At 38.5% G+C, this 15,668-nt stretch overlaps 1 protein-coding gene across 1 annotated transcript; it reads left to right on the top strand.

Moving 5' to 3' along the window:
* Positions 1 to 1,111: 1,111 nt before the first annotated feature.
* tlr18 (toll-like receptor 18) lies at positions 1,112 to 14,596 on the top strand. The gene is made up of 5 exons (XM_062423179.1): positions 1,112 to 2,106; positions 2,549 to 3,731; positions 5,698 to 6,149; positions 12,681 to 12,822; positions 14,292 to 14,596. Exons 1-5 carry the CDS (start codon positions 1,112 to 1,114, stop codon positions 14,460 to 14,462), a joined length of 2,943 nt encoding a protein of 980 aa, XP_062279163.1. The 3' UTR covers positions 14,463 to 14,596.
* Positions 14,597 to 15,668: the final 1,072 nt, after the last annotated feature.

Here is a 15,668-nt window from a genome sequence, read left to right as displayed (position 1 = left end):
GTACTGTGCATTGTATAATGCTGTACTCCAAGTGTTGTATAGTGTATGAACCATTGAAAATGTTTTTTTTTATGGATGAGTCTGTTGTATTGTTCATTGATTTACATCCTCAGTGCAAATAATGAGCATAGTCTGATGTGTGTACATGTTGTGTTTTAAAAAAGAGTTCTTACCCTGCACAAGAAGCTACAGTGTCAGTTTATTCCGCAAAGGCACAACTTCATGACTTTATGGGAAATGATGGATAACTGACCAAAAGTCTTGTAGAGGTACACATTAAGATTAGCTTTTTCTGGAGACTTTCCTTTGTCTCCTGAAGCCTCTACCATAACTTCTCTGTTGTTTCTTAATACTATATTTAGCGTTTAGTGCTTTGCTTATATGACTAGAGAAGTAAGAATTTCCTCCTTTTGGGAGGAAAAATAAACATTTTACTGGAACCAGTTTATTTCAGAGCAGTGACATACCATTGCTTGACACAATTATACTCAGCACATATGATGCAATTTTAAAAGGTACACATCTCCCTCCATGTTGCAAACCAGGACTTTCATTTGATGCAATGACATCCCGGGTCAAGATTTCTTGCCATCCATATGCATACGTGAGGATCGGGTTCATGTAAAGTTTTTAAATCAGCATTCAAAGTAAAATGATGAAGAGGAGTAGTGTGTAGCTTCACTGTCAACCTATTTACTGTTGTGACTCAAATATATGTGTTGTTAGATCAGTTGAGTGAAAGCAAGGAAAGAAGTAAACAAAACTAAAGGATAAAACCAAAAAGGAAGAAAGGTGAAAATAAGTAAGGAAGGACAGAAAAGAGGATGAAAAAAGGAAGGAAAGCAGAGATTAAAAAATAAGGAGAGAAAAGAAGAAAAATGTGAATACAAAGAGGAATAAAGTAAAGAAAACTATTTGCTGTTGAAATTTCACAAGTTGTGTTAAATAAATATGGAGTAAAAAGTACAGCATTTCTTTTAGATGTGTACTGGAGGAAAAGTAAAGTTTCACTAAAAGAAAAAGAACAAGCAAAGTTTGAACATGAGTATTTTTCCATACCATCGACTGATCTCTCCTGTTCCTGTATTTTCAGGTCACTGCAACAACTGTCATGATGATTGGGAAATTGATTAATTTCAGTGCTCTCCTTCTTGGAACACTGACATCCCCAACGCCAAGCCCACCTTCACCTCCCACCACAAACATCGAGAAAGGACCCTGTCACATCTTCAACTCAGGTCGCTCTGCAAACTGTCTGGGACAGCAGCTTGGCAGTGTGCCATGGAAACAATTTCCATCCACACTAGAAGCCATAGATCTCTCCTACAATAGACTTCAAGCTATCCATGCTGACGACTTCCTCCAACTCCCTCAGCTTCGCATCCTTCGGCTGCAGTACAATAACATTTCACACATTGACGATGATGCCTTTAAAAACAACACTCTAATGGAGGAGCTTAACATCTTCAATAACTCCCTGCAGGAGATTCCTGCCACAGCCTTGACTCCTCTCTTGAATCTAAAACAGCTGTACATGTCTAATAACTTTTACAAACATGCCACTTTGGCTGACAGCTTCTCCAAATTTGTCAAACTCAAGGTTCTGTCTATGGGTGGTCCTCTGGTGATGGGGCTAAAGAAAGAAGATTTTCAGCCATTGAAGAACATCAGGTTACATGGCTTTGCTATCAAATGCTCCTCCAATCTAAGTTACTATGAACCTGGAAGTTTAGAAGTCATCCAGACACTGCAGATGGGCTTTGATATGGCCATAGATCAACGGCCGAACGCTCTCATTGACATGCTGCGTGACATCGCCAACAAGAAATTCAGCATCATCCAGTTCCGTAACCTCTTTGAGTTCATGTACTACATGGGAGAGAAGGACATTTTCCAGGGTTTAGGGGATATATCAGCCAATCAGATCATCTTCCACAGAGGTAAATTCAATGAGAACCTACTGAAGATGGCTTTAACAAACTTGCAAGTTTCCTCTATCAAAAGGTTGACACTTCAGTACATCGACTTTGCCCGTTCACCCACATTTGTTGATAGTGGAGCAGGTTCCAGCATCACAAATCTAGCACTGGATAATCTGGATCTTTGGTAGGTATCTTCTTTGGTTTTGATATATCATGTACCAGTATGAAATTATCTTGTAACCACAAGACTTAGATTCAAATCCAACCAAAACCCACAATCTGTGCAATTTTGAAACTGAAAGAAGGTTAGTTCCCAATGCTGAATAAGAGAAGTCACTCACCCAAAACAATCTTTTTTTCCGCTTGAACTTTTCTTCTCATACTCCCCAGGCTAATGAAGCATGGCATAGTTTACAGCTGACTTGTTATGACTTGTAACTTGTCTGTAAAATAACACACAAACGGCTTAAATTATGTTTTTACCAAAACATATTTGCAATTTATTTGGAACATAAGAACATAACTTTAATGTTTGTTTTATTTAGCACATTTAATACACAAAGGGAATTTATTGTGTGATTTCTGTGATTTTAGTACATGACACTGACAATCTCCATTTCCTGTAGGTACATCAGCAATCCTGATGTGTTACGATTTGACTGGCGCTTTACCTGGTTCAACAAAATTAAACAACTGTCTATTCAGTACGTGTACTTCAACTCTGTGCCTTGTGATGCCTGGGTTGAGATGGAAGGTGTGAAGTTTATGGATATCTCAAATAATCGACTAAAGGATGAGTTTGTCTTCAACCAGCAGTGTGTTTATAAGGGCACCATGCCAAATCTTCACACTTTCAACATGAGCTCCAATGAGCTGGCCAGTTTAAAAGACTTGTCATTACTAACAAGGGAGTTCCGGCAGATGCAAGTGTTGGATTTAAGCAACAACAAACTGGGATCCGCTGAAAAAAGTCGGGACTGTGTTTGGCAACAAAATCTCACTCGGCTTATCCTTCACCACAATAAATTTGAAAGTGAAGCCCTTCGTTGTCTGCCCATCACACTGCACTATTTGGACCTGTCATACTGTGACCTGGACCAGCTGGACATGACATACTTTAAGAAAGCTACCAGCCTGAAAGAGCTCCTGCTGAGTGGGAATAAAATCAAGTTCATCCCATCTAAGTGGGAAAGTCCATCACTGCAGTCGCTGGCTTTGGATGGGAATTCATTTGGTCTCATTAGCAAGGAATCCTTTCAGGACATGCCTCAACTATCTCGCTTAAGGGCCGGGAACAATCCTTACCATTGTACTTGTGAGCTTTATGTTTTCGTCCAGGACACAATGTCAAAAACAAAAGTTAACCTGACAGACTGGCCTTGGAACTACAGGTGTTACCATCCAGAGGCCTTACTGAACACAGTCGTATCCAAATACTTCCCAGGTCAAGTGGCATGTGATATCAGACTAGTTATTATCATCTGTGTTGCGACAACTACAGTAGTGATCTTGATATTGATGCTGATTTGCTACATTTTTGACCTCCCGTGGTATACTAAAGCCACGTATCAGATAATCAGGGCAAAATACAGAGCTCACAAGGAAAAAGCAGCAGGAGAACCAGGGACTTTTACTTATCATGCCTTCATATCATACAGCCACTCTGATGCAGAATGGGTGAGGGACGAGCTCTTGCCCAGTTTGGAGAACAACAGGAATCCCTATCATCTGTGTATTCATGAAAGGGACTTCATGCCAGGGAAGTGGATTATCGATAACATCATTGACAACATTGAAAGCAGCCGTAAGGTACCACAATGTAGTTTTGTAATATAAGACTTGTACATGCCAGTTAAGACTTGCAAAACCATCCTGTATTTGCAAATAAGGTATGTGCGTAAAAACAGATTGTGAAACTTACCAGCTAGTTTGGATCACAGTGTTTTAAGGAACTTCATTTTCAGCCACATGAAAGTACTGTCGATGGCAACTTCACCTACTAGACCTTCTCACTCAGTTATTTTAAGTAACATTTTTTTAGTTGAGTCTCCTAAGCAATGCTTCCAGTCAAGCTGTGTATTAGATTTATGGAAAATATATGATTGACCAATAAAGTACTAGGATTGGGCCATGGTTAGAATGTGGTAGAGTAGTGGCTTGAACCACTATTGACTTCCCCCTTTGCGCTTCCCCTCTGGGAATTCCCACTGCCATCTTAGTTCAGGTACAATGAAAACGTGCCTTAAAATGTCTTGTGTTTTGTAATATTGATTCTTCAAGGACTGAAGAGACAAATGAACAAGACTCAAGAGGCAAATGTCAGAATTGGGACCCACCAAACTAACAACTGGTTGTTGGGCGTAATATGGCCGTTGCTGACCATCTCATGCTGACTAACACACACACACACACACACACACACACTCACACACACACACACACACACACACACACACACACACACACACACACACACACACACACACATATATATGTATATTAGAGCTGTCAAAATTAACATGTCTATAAGGCATTAAAGCGGATTAATTTAAATGCTGTTATTTTTTTTGAAGCACGATTAATGCACACATGTTCTGTTTGACCCTTCCACCCGGCTGTAGTTTGAAAATAAGGAAGCGGTAACGTTTTGGATAACAAGCTGAAAAACAGATAAAGAAAATAGTCTTATGAACAGCAAATTCAGCTTCAAAGCCACATGTTCTATCCACAAGACCAAAGTTATTTGCATTTATTGTGGATGGGATTGAGTGTACCACCGGAGTACATCAAGTCTCAAATACCACCTGCTGGCCAAGCATACAGCTGATACAGAGAGCCCTCGTCCTGCATAATGTTAACCGGCCTTCATGTTGTAGCCACCAGTTTAGTAATCACTGTTGAAAGTTTGTTGCTTGTAGCATTGTTACTGCGTCATTGTTGCAAATTATCTAGTGTGGTCTGCCTTTGGCGAGAAGGAGGAGGTCAGCTGTATGCTTTGCCAGTAGGTGGTTTGTCATGTTATGCTTTCAGCAGATTTTTGGAGCATGCAGTACAGTATTTCATTGTTCCAGATAGTTTCAATAATGATAAACATACATTTGCATAAAGCAAGCATATGTGTCCACTCCAATGTTAATAGGAGAATTAATAACTTAGAAATATCCCTTTAAAGTACATTTAAAACAAATAAAAAAATGTGTGATTAATGTGCGATTAATCGCTAGTTAACTCAAGACAATCATGCGATTAATCACGGTTAAATATTCTAATCGATTGGCAGCCCTTGTATATGTATATACACAGGAAACAGGGAAAGAGGGAGGAATGACATGCAAGAAAGGTCCCTTGTGAGTCAAACCAGGGACGTTGCGATTTCATGGCATGTGCAGTAACCACTCGACTACCGAAAGTGCTCCCGATGCCTATAGTTTTTGTTCAGTTGTCAGCCTTTATGGTGATTCAGCATGTTAAATCTGTGTTGAGACAGATGGTGAAAGAGAGGTTTGTCATTGGCAGCTCATCTTGGTCAAATTGTGATTTCATGTATTTGGTGCAGTGGAGTACAGTGGGTTTAGTGTATTTCCGAAGATTTTTGGATGTACAAAAAGGATTATAATCCATTTCTTCACAGAACATATACGTTTCCACCACTATCAACCTGATTAGTACAACTCATAACAACATATAAACAGTCTATAAAGGAAAATATCACAGTGCAGTTGTAATCCATGTTTTGATTTCCTTTCTTCTTTTGTTTTTGTGTCTCTATCTTTAGGTAATATTTGTCCTCTCAATAAACTTTGTTAACAGCGAGTGGTGCAACTATGAGCTGTACTTCGCTCAGCAAAGAGCAATGGGAAAGACCTTTAGTGACATCATCCTCGTGTTGAAGGAGCCCATTGATCCCAGCTCCCTGCCAAGCAAATACTGCAAGCTTAAGAAGATGTTGAGTACCAAGACCTACATCGAGTGGCCACAGCACGTCAACCAGCAGGCATTTTTCTGGGAGCAGCTTAAGAGTGTTCTGGGCAAGCCAACGATGACTCGATCGAGGATGCACAGTGCTAAGAGCAGAACCTCATCTGTGCGAAGCATTTCTTTGATGATGGAAGATCAGAGGCCAGAAGTTTCGATGCATAATATGGACAAAGAAGCAGAACCCAAAATAGAGATTATTAAGAGGAATGATGATTTGTCCAATGACAAACAAATCCCAGTGGTGGCATTGTGAATAGCAGTTTAAAAAATGTAGATTGTTTGAGTCCTTCAGTATTTTTGTGTGTGGCTTATGACAAACTGGGAGCAAAAGCCAATGCCCCATTTATGATGACAGATGATAGGGGTGGGGAAATTTCTCAATTATACGATGTATTGTGAGAGTTCATCTGTAGTTCATCTTAAAAAAGAAGCCACTGCAAGCATGTTTTCATTGAAAGACTAAATAATTACGTTTGTGAGAAGATTGTGAAGTTTACTGTTAACTTTCAACGCTGTCACTCAGCTAACGCTAACGTAAGTGGAGCGGCGCAGCTAACAAGAGCAGCTGACAAACACACACTGCAGCATGAAACAACAGAAACTCTGAGGTGAAGAAAATAACTCAGTGCTCAGTATTACCTCTGCTCAGCATGTTGGACAGTGATGTCTGTCCCGGAACAGTGCAGCAAAGAGGCTGCTCTGCACTGCTAGAGACATGATAACAAGCAGAACTGCACTCCGCCCTCACTTTGTTCCTCTCATACAGGCAGCTTCACCCCTACTAGGTCTATACTGTTTTAGTGTGAAGACATTTATGTTTAGCATACATGATGAATGTTGACATTCAGAATTTTAAAGTATTTTCTAAATAAAAAAGGGAGATCATATTTATCTGAATTCTTGTATCAATTGAGGAAAAAATAGCCATGCAGTAATAAAGTAAAATGAGGATGTGATATGTTGAGATGCATCAACAATTGTTTCAGAATCGAATCGGAGCCCTGTGAATCAGAATTTAATCGAATCGTGAGGTGCCAAGAGATTCCCACCCCTAACAGACAATAACACGATCCCTCCCCGCCGATGGCACTGTCTCATGTTATCTCCGAGGGCTGAGCTGATGCCCTCTGCTCCGCTTTCCCTGTGAGTGTCTCAGGCCAGGTGCCCCACTGACAGGAGCTGAAAGGCCACAAAACGTAATGGCTCAAATGAGATCTCCAGTGTCGCACTCTGGATAACAAGCGAGGTGCCAGGAAAATGTGGTGACAGCTCCTACATTGTGAAAGGCCCGTGCTCTGTTACATTTTTGGCCCTCAGAGGTATGAGATCACGAATGTTCAAACTCTGGTGTTATGGGGTCAAGTCAAAGGCCACACAGTACCAGTGTTTCATAGGAAAACGTTTTGGGGAGATTGGTCCTATTATTATATTAACCTAGCTTGTAACATCACAAATCAAAATCACCTGTAAATCTTGCTAATACTTAGTGAGAGTTGATGCTATTCCGTTAGTTAAACACTGAAAACTGAGACAACTGGAATTTCTAGCCCACCAACACTTTGTATCATCATTCATTAATAAAGCATCTATCTATCTATCTATCTATCTATCTATCTATCTATCTATCTATCTATCTATCTATCTATCTATCTATCTATCTATCTATCTATCTATCTATCTATCTATCTATCTATCTATCTATCTATCTATCACTTATAGCTGAAATGCAAGCAAAGAGTTTTGTTTCTGCATATCCAACCCCCAGTATATTTAGCATACAGTTGAGTATTTCTGTCACCACCAACTGCTTTAGAGTTTGCTCTCAAGCTGCTAGATGTTGCACTTTCACTGGCTAGTCACTAACTGTGCCTTCTGCCATCTGAAGCTGGGTAGGTAGTGAACATTGGGTTTATTAGAGCTTTACTTATGTATTTATTTTTGCTGATAACAGCTCTCAGCACTCTGGATAACAAAACAGTTGCTTTAAAACAAAACCTAAGAGCTATAAGAGGCATACGTTTATTTTTTTATATAAGAAAAAAAAAAACAATGTAGCTAAATATTTCACACCAAATAGAAACAAAACTGGAACTTATTGTGAAAGCTGCAGAATGGAAACTTAAAATATATTTACGGGACATATCTGCGGACCTTTGACCTGATATGCACAATTTTTAAACAAAGCTATTAAACACAGGCTCTCAATATCTGAATTTAATGTCTCAAACCTCCATTGAAGTGCAAGATAAGATGCAGGTGGTGTAAAGAAACATTTAATAAAAAGCAGAAATTCTAAAACAGTATGATAAAGCAATAGTGACAAAACTGTGACTGTAAATTTGTGGTCTTATATGTTTATGATTTGAAGGAAGCAGCACTGGATGTTTACCACTTTGTCATGGGAAAAAATGTTATTTCTTCAAATAATAATCTAGCTTTTTTATGTTAATGTTTGAAGTGTACAGAAGGCAAATGTAAGATTTTATTATTGTTTTTTTTAAGCATTTTTATTGTACAGCACTTTAGTCAACATGAGCTTTACCATGATCATTGTTCATGCATTTGAATTGAGTTGAGCTCACACAGTGAATGTTTTTTTAAGCATTTTGGATTTTTAATGGTTTTTTTTAAAAACTTTTGACATCTTTATTTCTTCTTTCACATTCAGTATTGCCTCTGTAGCCTACTGTATAACTTTTTTTTTTTTTTTTAATATGTGAGTTTACATGTGTGGCCATACAGTCTATGGGCCATTTGCAGGGTTTTCAAATGGCCACTAGATGGCACCATTGAGCATACTTTTTTAGGGTTGATGTTGTCATTACTGTCCCACAGAGACAGAGAGAAAAACAGAGACATAAAGGGAGCTACGCCACTTTTTAGGGGGGCTTGTTCCCACAGTTGCTTGTTTTTCCTCACAAGATAACAAGGTTTTATCTTTTGACTGATACGCTATATAGAAATTATCACACGGTATCTGCTTAATTGGTACCATTTGTAAAATGCTGCACTGTTATTGATTGTATTATTTTGTTATTGAATAAAATGTCACTGTGTTAGTCATGACTGGTGTGATTATGTTGGATTATTAATGTAAGCCATCCACTACTTGTGGATATCTGCAGTTGCAACCACATATTATTGCTTTGGTTAGCCACAGAGAAGCAGAAGTCTCAATAGGTCAAAAATCTCCCAGGAATATTTTTGCTCAAACAAAACCTATTAAAAATTTTTTTTTACTGGTTTGAGATAGTTTTAGGTTTTCTTTAATAGTGTAGTAAAGTCTAGTCTTAAATAATGCCAGTCCATGAAATAGCTACATTATAACACATCATCTCATACTAAATATGGACTGCCACCAGGGTAAATACTTCACTGTAATAAAAACATGGAAAGCATTGTTAGATAGCAAATGCACTTTGGTATTGAGAAAGGAGACGTTAAAGTTTAAGCTAGCAGCATGCAAATATGCATAAAGCCGTCATGTTGGCCACCTGAGATAGTGATGTAAATCAACACCAATGATTTGCATTAAGTGAAAAGAAGATTTCCAGTTTACTGGCCTGCACTTCATTTGTGTTGCCACTGGTCATTCAAGTGTAATCATTCCCCTAATTGGAAATGATGTAGCAGTAAAGCATTAGTCACACTCTTTAAACATAAGTGAGGCCTGATCAAAAATGAACATGAGCAGCACACGGGGAAAAGCTGTGGTACGAAAAATGAAGGAATGGCTTCTGGTTAAAGTATTTCTCATATTATTTTTCATCACTGGAGGTGAATGTGACTCATAGTAATCAAGACATGTTTAAGTTGGATTATTGCACCAAAATGACTGAATGTATGTGTTGTTGTTTACAAAAAAAAGCACATTTTGCAATATATTATGGATAATGAATGAAGACACACGATAAAGACTTGTAACACTATGATAAAATACATTCACATGCAATATAATGTAACAGATAGCATGCTAAGGCAGGACACCCGATCACTTATGACTACATCATCAATCATGTATTAGACAGTAACTCAGTCAAGATCACCGTAGTTACCCAAACTCCAAATTAATGCTAATGAGTGGATGTGTATGTGGTCAATAATGTAGCTTTAAGAGATTATATTCACATATATTTGGAATTAATTATCCAGGTTCAGTATCTGGCAGCCTCAAATTTTAGTCTGATATATGTTTATTGATTGAAACTACTTTTGTTTACAATAACTGAACTGACTACTGTGTGTTTGTATCTTTTTGTGCAGTGTAACCAACAGGATGTTCAGTTTTCCATGCAATCTTGGTGCGTAGTGATGGATTTTAAATGCTGGATGTAGTCAATGTGAGCTGAAGATTAAAGGTGAAATAACATTTATAACGCCTACCATCCATGTAGACATGTCAGTTCTATAGCCTTATTAAAACATGCTGCCTTAAATGGCCACATCTGCATAGTTGTTAGTTCCAGCTGGGTTTCTCTGATATGGCACAAAGTCACAACGTGCCTGTGGTTGCCTTACAAGGCCAGGTGGCTCCCTCGTGCATGAGGTGATGCTGCTGTCCAGAGGGAGGCGCCTGGTCAGGTTAATTTGCACGCAGGCGAGAGGAGCCCATATAACGGATGAGGTGAGAGCTGAAGTCACACCCTGCAGCACCTGTAAGCTTCAATTGTCAGGTGAGTCAATGCTGTTTGTGCGCTCTTTGACTGTGTTTTCTTCAGCAAGGTAAAATATTAGAACCATCAATTTTAGGAGGTGAAACTTCAAAGTGAATTCTACCAATTGAGTCAATGATTTTTTCGCGTCTCTATCTGTTTTGAACATTTTCCGGATGCTTCGTGCTTTAGTCTCTGTCTCAGTTAATTAACACCAGTCTTGTATTTGACATTTGCAGATTTTTAATTAGCTCGCAGATCGCGGCGGGAATAAATGATTAAAGGCAATCATCGAAACTAATTAAGGAGATGTGGCGCCTCGTCAAATCAAGAAAAAAGAAAAAAAAAACATTATGTAGACTATTATTATCTTGCTCTGAGACTTTAAAGTTATTCATAGAGTGACACACAGGTATATAGAGCAGCCTGCATTATTGATGAGAGCACGTCTCTCCTCATATAGGCCAGATAAGAATGATCATAGTCTAAATGACTTAATACGACCAAGCTCTGGAGAGTTCATCATCAGCCTGAAGGCAGCAGGTCGTTTATGTAACGTAATGCAAGCCTCGATCTACTGTAAGTCTACTTTATGTACAGACTGCTCTGCAGGGGGTTTGTCCTTTGTCCTTCCCTGGTTCAGGGAGTTTGGAGGTGAAATGACTCAGCCCCCCCTGTGGCAGCTTCTCAGGTGTCTTATATAGTGAAGGGCAGGTGTAAGGTTAGATTAAACCCTTTTAATTAATATACTTTGCATATGCCATAGTTTTTATGACTTTTAAGACTGGAAAATGCCAAAACACATGTCTCATTCTGGCATCAGGTGATTTAAATTCAAAGACAGTCTGCTGTAATGCCTGACACTCCTTCACCTGTATTTCATTTGGCTTCAAGATGAGTTTCACGCAAACATCAGCAGGTTTGACACAGAGTTTAGGAACACATACTTCCTTTAAAGGGATGACAGAGAAAAGGTTGAAGCACACTGATTGATTTGCCCACTTTCATTAGTGCAAACAGAAAGACATGTAGCTTTTGTTGTTGGTTGTTTGTCTTCAACAGACTTTTGATTAGTTCTCCATCTTATGTTGGCATGATTAAGCACCACAATCAACAGATTGATGATTGTCCTCCCATAGGAAAAAGCTGTTTGAAACATTCATCTCTTAATCATATCTTTCAAAGTGAACTTTCTGACAAGCACAGGTTCAACAAAAATGTACAAATATTCCTCTTTGTTTCGCTTTAATTAATGTTTCACTTGTTGATAATATTATTTACTTATTCAGGTTATTATTTGAATGTCTCATTATGTGGAAATAATTGTGCCATCAAATATGTTTATTGCTGAAAAACAACAGGCAGAAATGACGAGTTGGAAATATATTGAGGCTGAAGACTCTCGTGTGTGTGTGTGTGTGTGTGTGTGTGTGTGTGTGTGTGTGTGTGTGTGTGTGTGTGTGTGTGTGTGTGTGTATTTATAAACTCCAAAAACAAAATTGGTTTTCAGGTTACTCGGGTGTTGAGGAATGAATAAATGAATGAGAAGCATTTGCCTGATCAAATAGAGCAACAGACATGTATCCTATGGTGCTCTCACCTTTCTGCAGACATGAGTTCATGCACCAACAGCCTGACTTTCCTGTTTTATTTAATCTACCTTAAGCGGTCAGTAACATGTATAAATATCCAAAAGTGTATATGCAACATAACTCCTCTATTCTGGAGTTTTTGTTTCCAGGAAGAATAGTTTTAGACGGTTATTCCCATTCTCTCTCTCTCTCTCTCTCTCTCTCTCTCTCTCTCTCTCTCTCTCTCTCTCTCTCTCTCTCTCTCTCTCTCTCTCTCTCTCTCTCTCTCTCTCTCTCTCAGCATTTATCATGCACACATCCCTTTACATCTGGCAGTGTTCAGTATGCAGAGACTGGCCTCCATCCTGCTTCTGCAAATACCTTAAACCTTTCACTGAACCATTACACTCTTACCTCTTACCACTCTTACTCTTACCCAATCTGGTCCAGTCTGCCTTTTTGAATGACTTCTTCCTCCATTGTCTTTTTTTATTTTTTTTATTTTTAATTGTGACTTTCTTAATTTGTCCTTCCAGGTATTACGTTTACGACTGAAAAATGAACTCCCAGCTGGAACAGGCTATTGAGGGCCTCATCAAAGTGTTTCACTCCTATTCGTCAAAAGAAGGCGACAAGTACAAGCTGAGCAAAGTAGAGCTGAAGAGTCTGTTGGAGACAGAACTCAAAGACCTTATGGCAGTAAGTATCTTGACTGAATTCAGACAGACTGAGGTTATTTGCATTCACAGCAATACAATGCTACTAATGATACAAGGAAGACTTAAATACCACTATGATTCTACTACTGTATCTGGAAGTATTTAATTCAGCTTCTCTGGAGTCAACCATGGACCATTTATACTGTTTACAGATTAAACCTTTTATAGACCAAAACAGACAAATACAATATTTACAATTAAACTGAATTTCTACCACGCAAACAAAAGACATCTGAGCCAGTTTGCTCTTAGATCAGGAGAAAGCCTGGTATTTCCTACTGTGTATTGAGTTCTTGCTGTCGATTGAGAGCAGATACAGTAAAAAAAAAAACATCACAGCAAGTCAGACAGAAATGAAACCAACACACATTATACTGTTATCATTATGTCTGCACAAACCTGGCGTCCAAATTCAAGGTACGCTTCCTCTAAGGCGTCCTGCCTAAAATTACATCCAGAATATGAAACCCTGAGAGTAAAAGCCTAGTGTTAATTCATGTGGTCAGCAATTTATAACCAACTGAATGTAGACAACCTGGTCATGTCATATTCCCAAACTTTGAGTTGACGAAGACCACATGAATGCATCATTAATTAACCGATCTGCAATGGGTTATGCAATACCAGTGAATGATGATTTCAAATGAATGTTAGGTCATCAAAGTCTATATCTTAGTTATAACTATAAAGACCCCACAGTATTCTTCACACTGATTACTTGAGTACTCAGAATTTGGGATTATGCAAGTACTCACTGTAAATTGTATGTTTCTCATAGTTTAATCAGATTTGTATCATAACCTGCTGAAGGTTTGAGGACTGAATTTTGTTTTAGTCAAAAATCTTCTGATTCCATGCACGAGTCAGTGAGGTCACACACAAATTCTGTAATTTTTAATCTTTAATTAGCAACTATCTCATCCTCCTCAAAGTACTTCCTTTTATTTTTTCTTGGATTTCTTTCATGGTGGCGAATCTTCTCCTCTTCAGTCCCACTTCTGGTTCCATCAAGCTATAGGCATAGACTACCTTGTTGCATATCAGATATCTACACCCTACTCCTGTGCTATCTAAAGCTGCCTGGAGTTTTTTTGGTTCACCTGTAAACCTCAAAGGCCAATGGTCTTTGAATTGTGGCACAGCTAACCTCTCTTTTGATTTTAAATATGATTGTAGTCTAAATGCTTTTGTAATTTAGTGACCAGCAATGTACCTGAATGTAATATCAGGCAAAGCAAAAATCACACTCAGTTGTCAATTATCTATTCAGCTGAAAAAGGCCCATTACTATTATAGTCTGCAGCATTTTGGGATTGGCTATGAGGACTTTTTTCTTTTTTTTTAAACACCTGGGAACTTCATATTTCCGATGCTGGCAAATGTGTGGAGATGCCATTAGATGGCGCCATTATCTTGTGAAACAAATGTTCTCTTTTGGTTCTGTTTTAGTGTGCCAATGACCCGAAGGGGATCGACGAGATTATGTCTGACCTGGACGAAAATGGAGACCAAGAATTAGACTTCCAGGAGTTCGTCGTTCTGGTCGCAGCGCTGACCGTCGCCTGCAATGATTTCTTCGAAGAATTCTGCAAGAAAGAGGGGAAGAAAGCCGGAAAATAGACTATTTTCCATTAAATCAATGACCCTTTCTTAACACACTTTATATATTAACAATGTTATGGATGTCTAAATCAATAATCACAGCACTCTGTAATGTTAGGTAAAGGACTTACAACTGATGACCAACTTAATATTATTTTTATGTCCGTCAAAAGACTTGCATAAATAAAGATGTCCTGTTTTCACATCTGTTATTTTCCTTTTATCGTTCGCCCATCTTTAGTTCTACTAAATTAAGGCAGCTACAGGTACAACTTAGTGTCTGTTATGGGTTATTCATGTCATCCTGTTGGTCTTGACGTCATTGCTCACCCAGCAGCTCTGCTCATTCTCTTTTGTTCTGCTCTTCACTGAGCAAGGTGCATTAAATGACATCAGTTCTGCAGGCTATGAGACGTCGCCTGTACTGTAAAGGGTAATATAGTATTATTAAATAGACATTTATTAAAGGAATACACTGCAGGCAACAGGGGCTTTTATGCAATTATGAGAACATTTGCAAACCATTGAACCAATTTAATTTAATTCTCTGGATTGGTCCTTGTCTTTGTATAACGTTGCATTACATTAGTGTGTCAGGCGCTTAATAACTGCTTAATAAGATTTCATGGTTGAATTATAATCTTTTTCTTTTTCACTACAACAACTACATTATTGTATATTAGGCCAGTATAAAATTATTTTCACTATTCTTTAATACTACTTTAAGCAGATTACTGACACGTTTTCCTCAAATCAAAAAGAATGAATAATGTCCATTATAAGCTGCTAATTTAGTCTGACTACCAAAAAAAGTATTAAAAGCAAAGGGCACAGTTTTTAGTTAAATGAGTGACAAGCTATTTTTAGGGTTTTGAAAATTCCCTTAACATGTTTTTTTTTTAATGCAACTCAAAAGTGACACTGAGGACATTGACATATTTTGCAGCCAAGCCTAATGAAATGCACAGATTGAACCAAACTGCAACACATAAGTGTGTCAGGGTTGCAGAGCCTGGCAGGGATGGCCTCTTAGTTAACACAAGTAGGGTGAAGAAGCATTTAAGGTTAAACGTAGCCCTGAAAAGGACGACACACGATACAGTCTGGAGAAAGTCGATACAGGCTTTTACACAGTCGTGAAGCTTCTTCAATAATGCATCGGCAGCTTGTCTGACAGACATTTATGGTGAAACTCAGCAGAAACACAAGCTCTGGTGTCATGAT

Source organism: Scomber scombrus, chromosome 7 (assembly GCF_963691925.1).
Source record: "Scomber scombrus chromosome 7, fScoSco1.1, whole genome shotgun sequence".
NCBI classification, from domain to species: domain Eukaryota; kingdom Metazoa; phylum Chordata; class Actinopteri; order Scombriformes; family Scombridae; genus Scomber; species Scomber scombrus.
The sequence above is the reverse complement of the archived record's forward strand: the minus strand, read 5'-3'. Positions and strand labels throughout refer to the sequence as shown.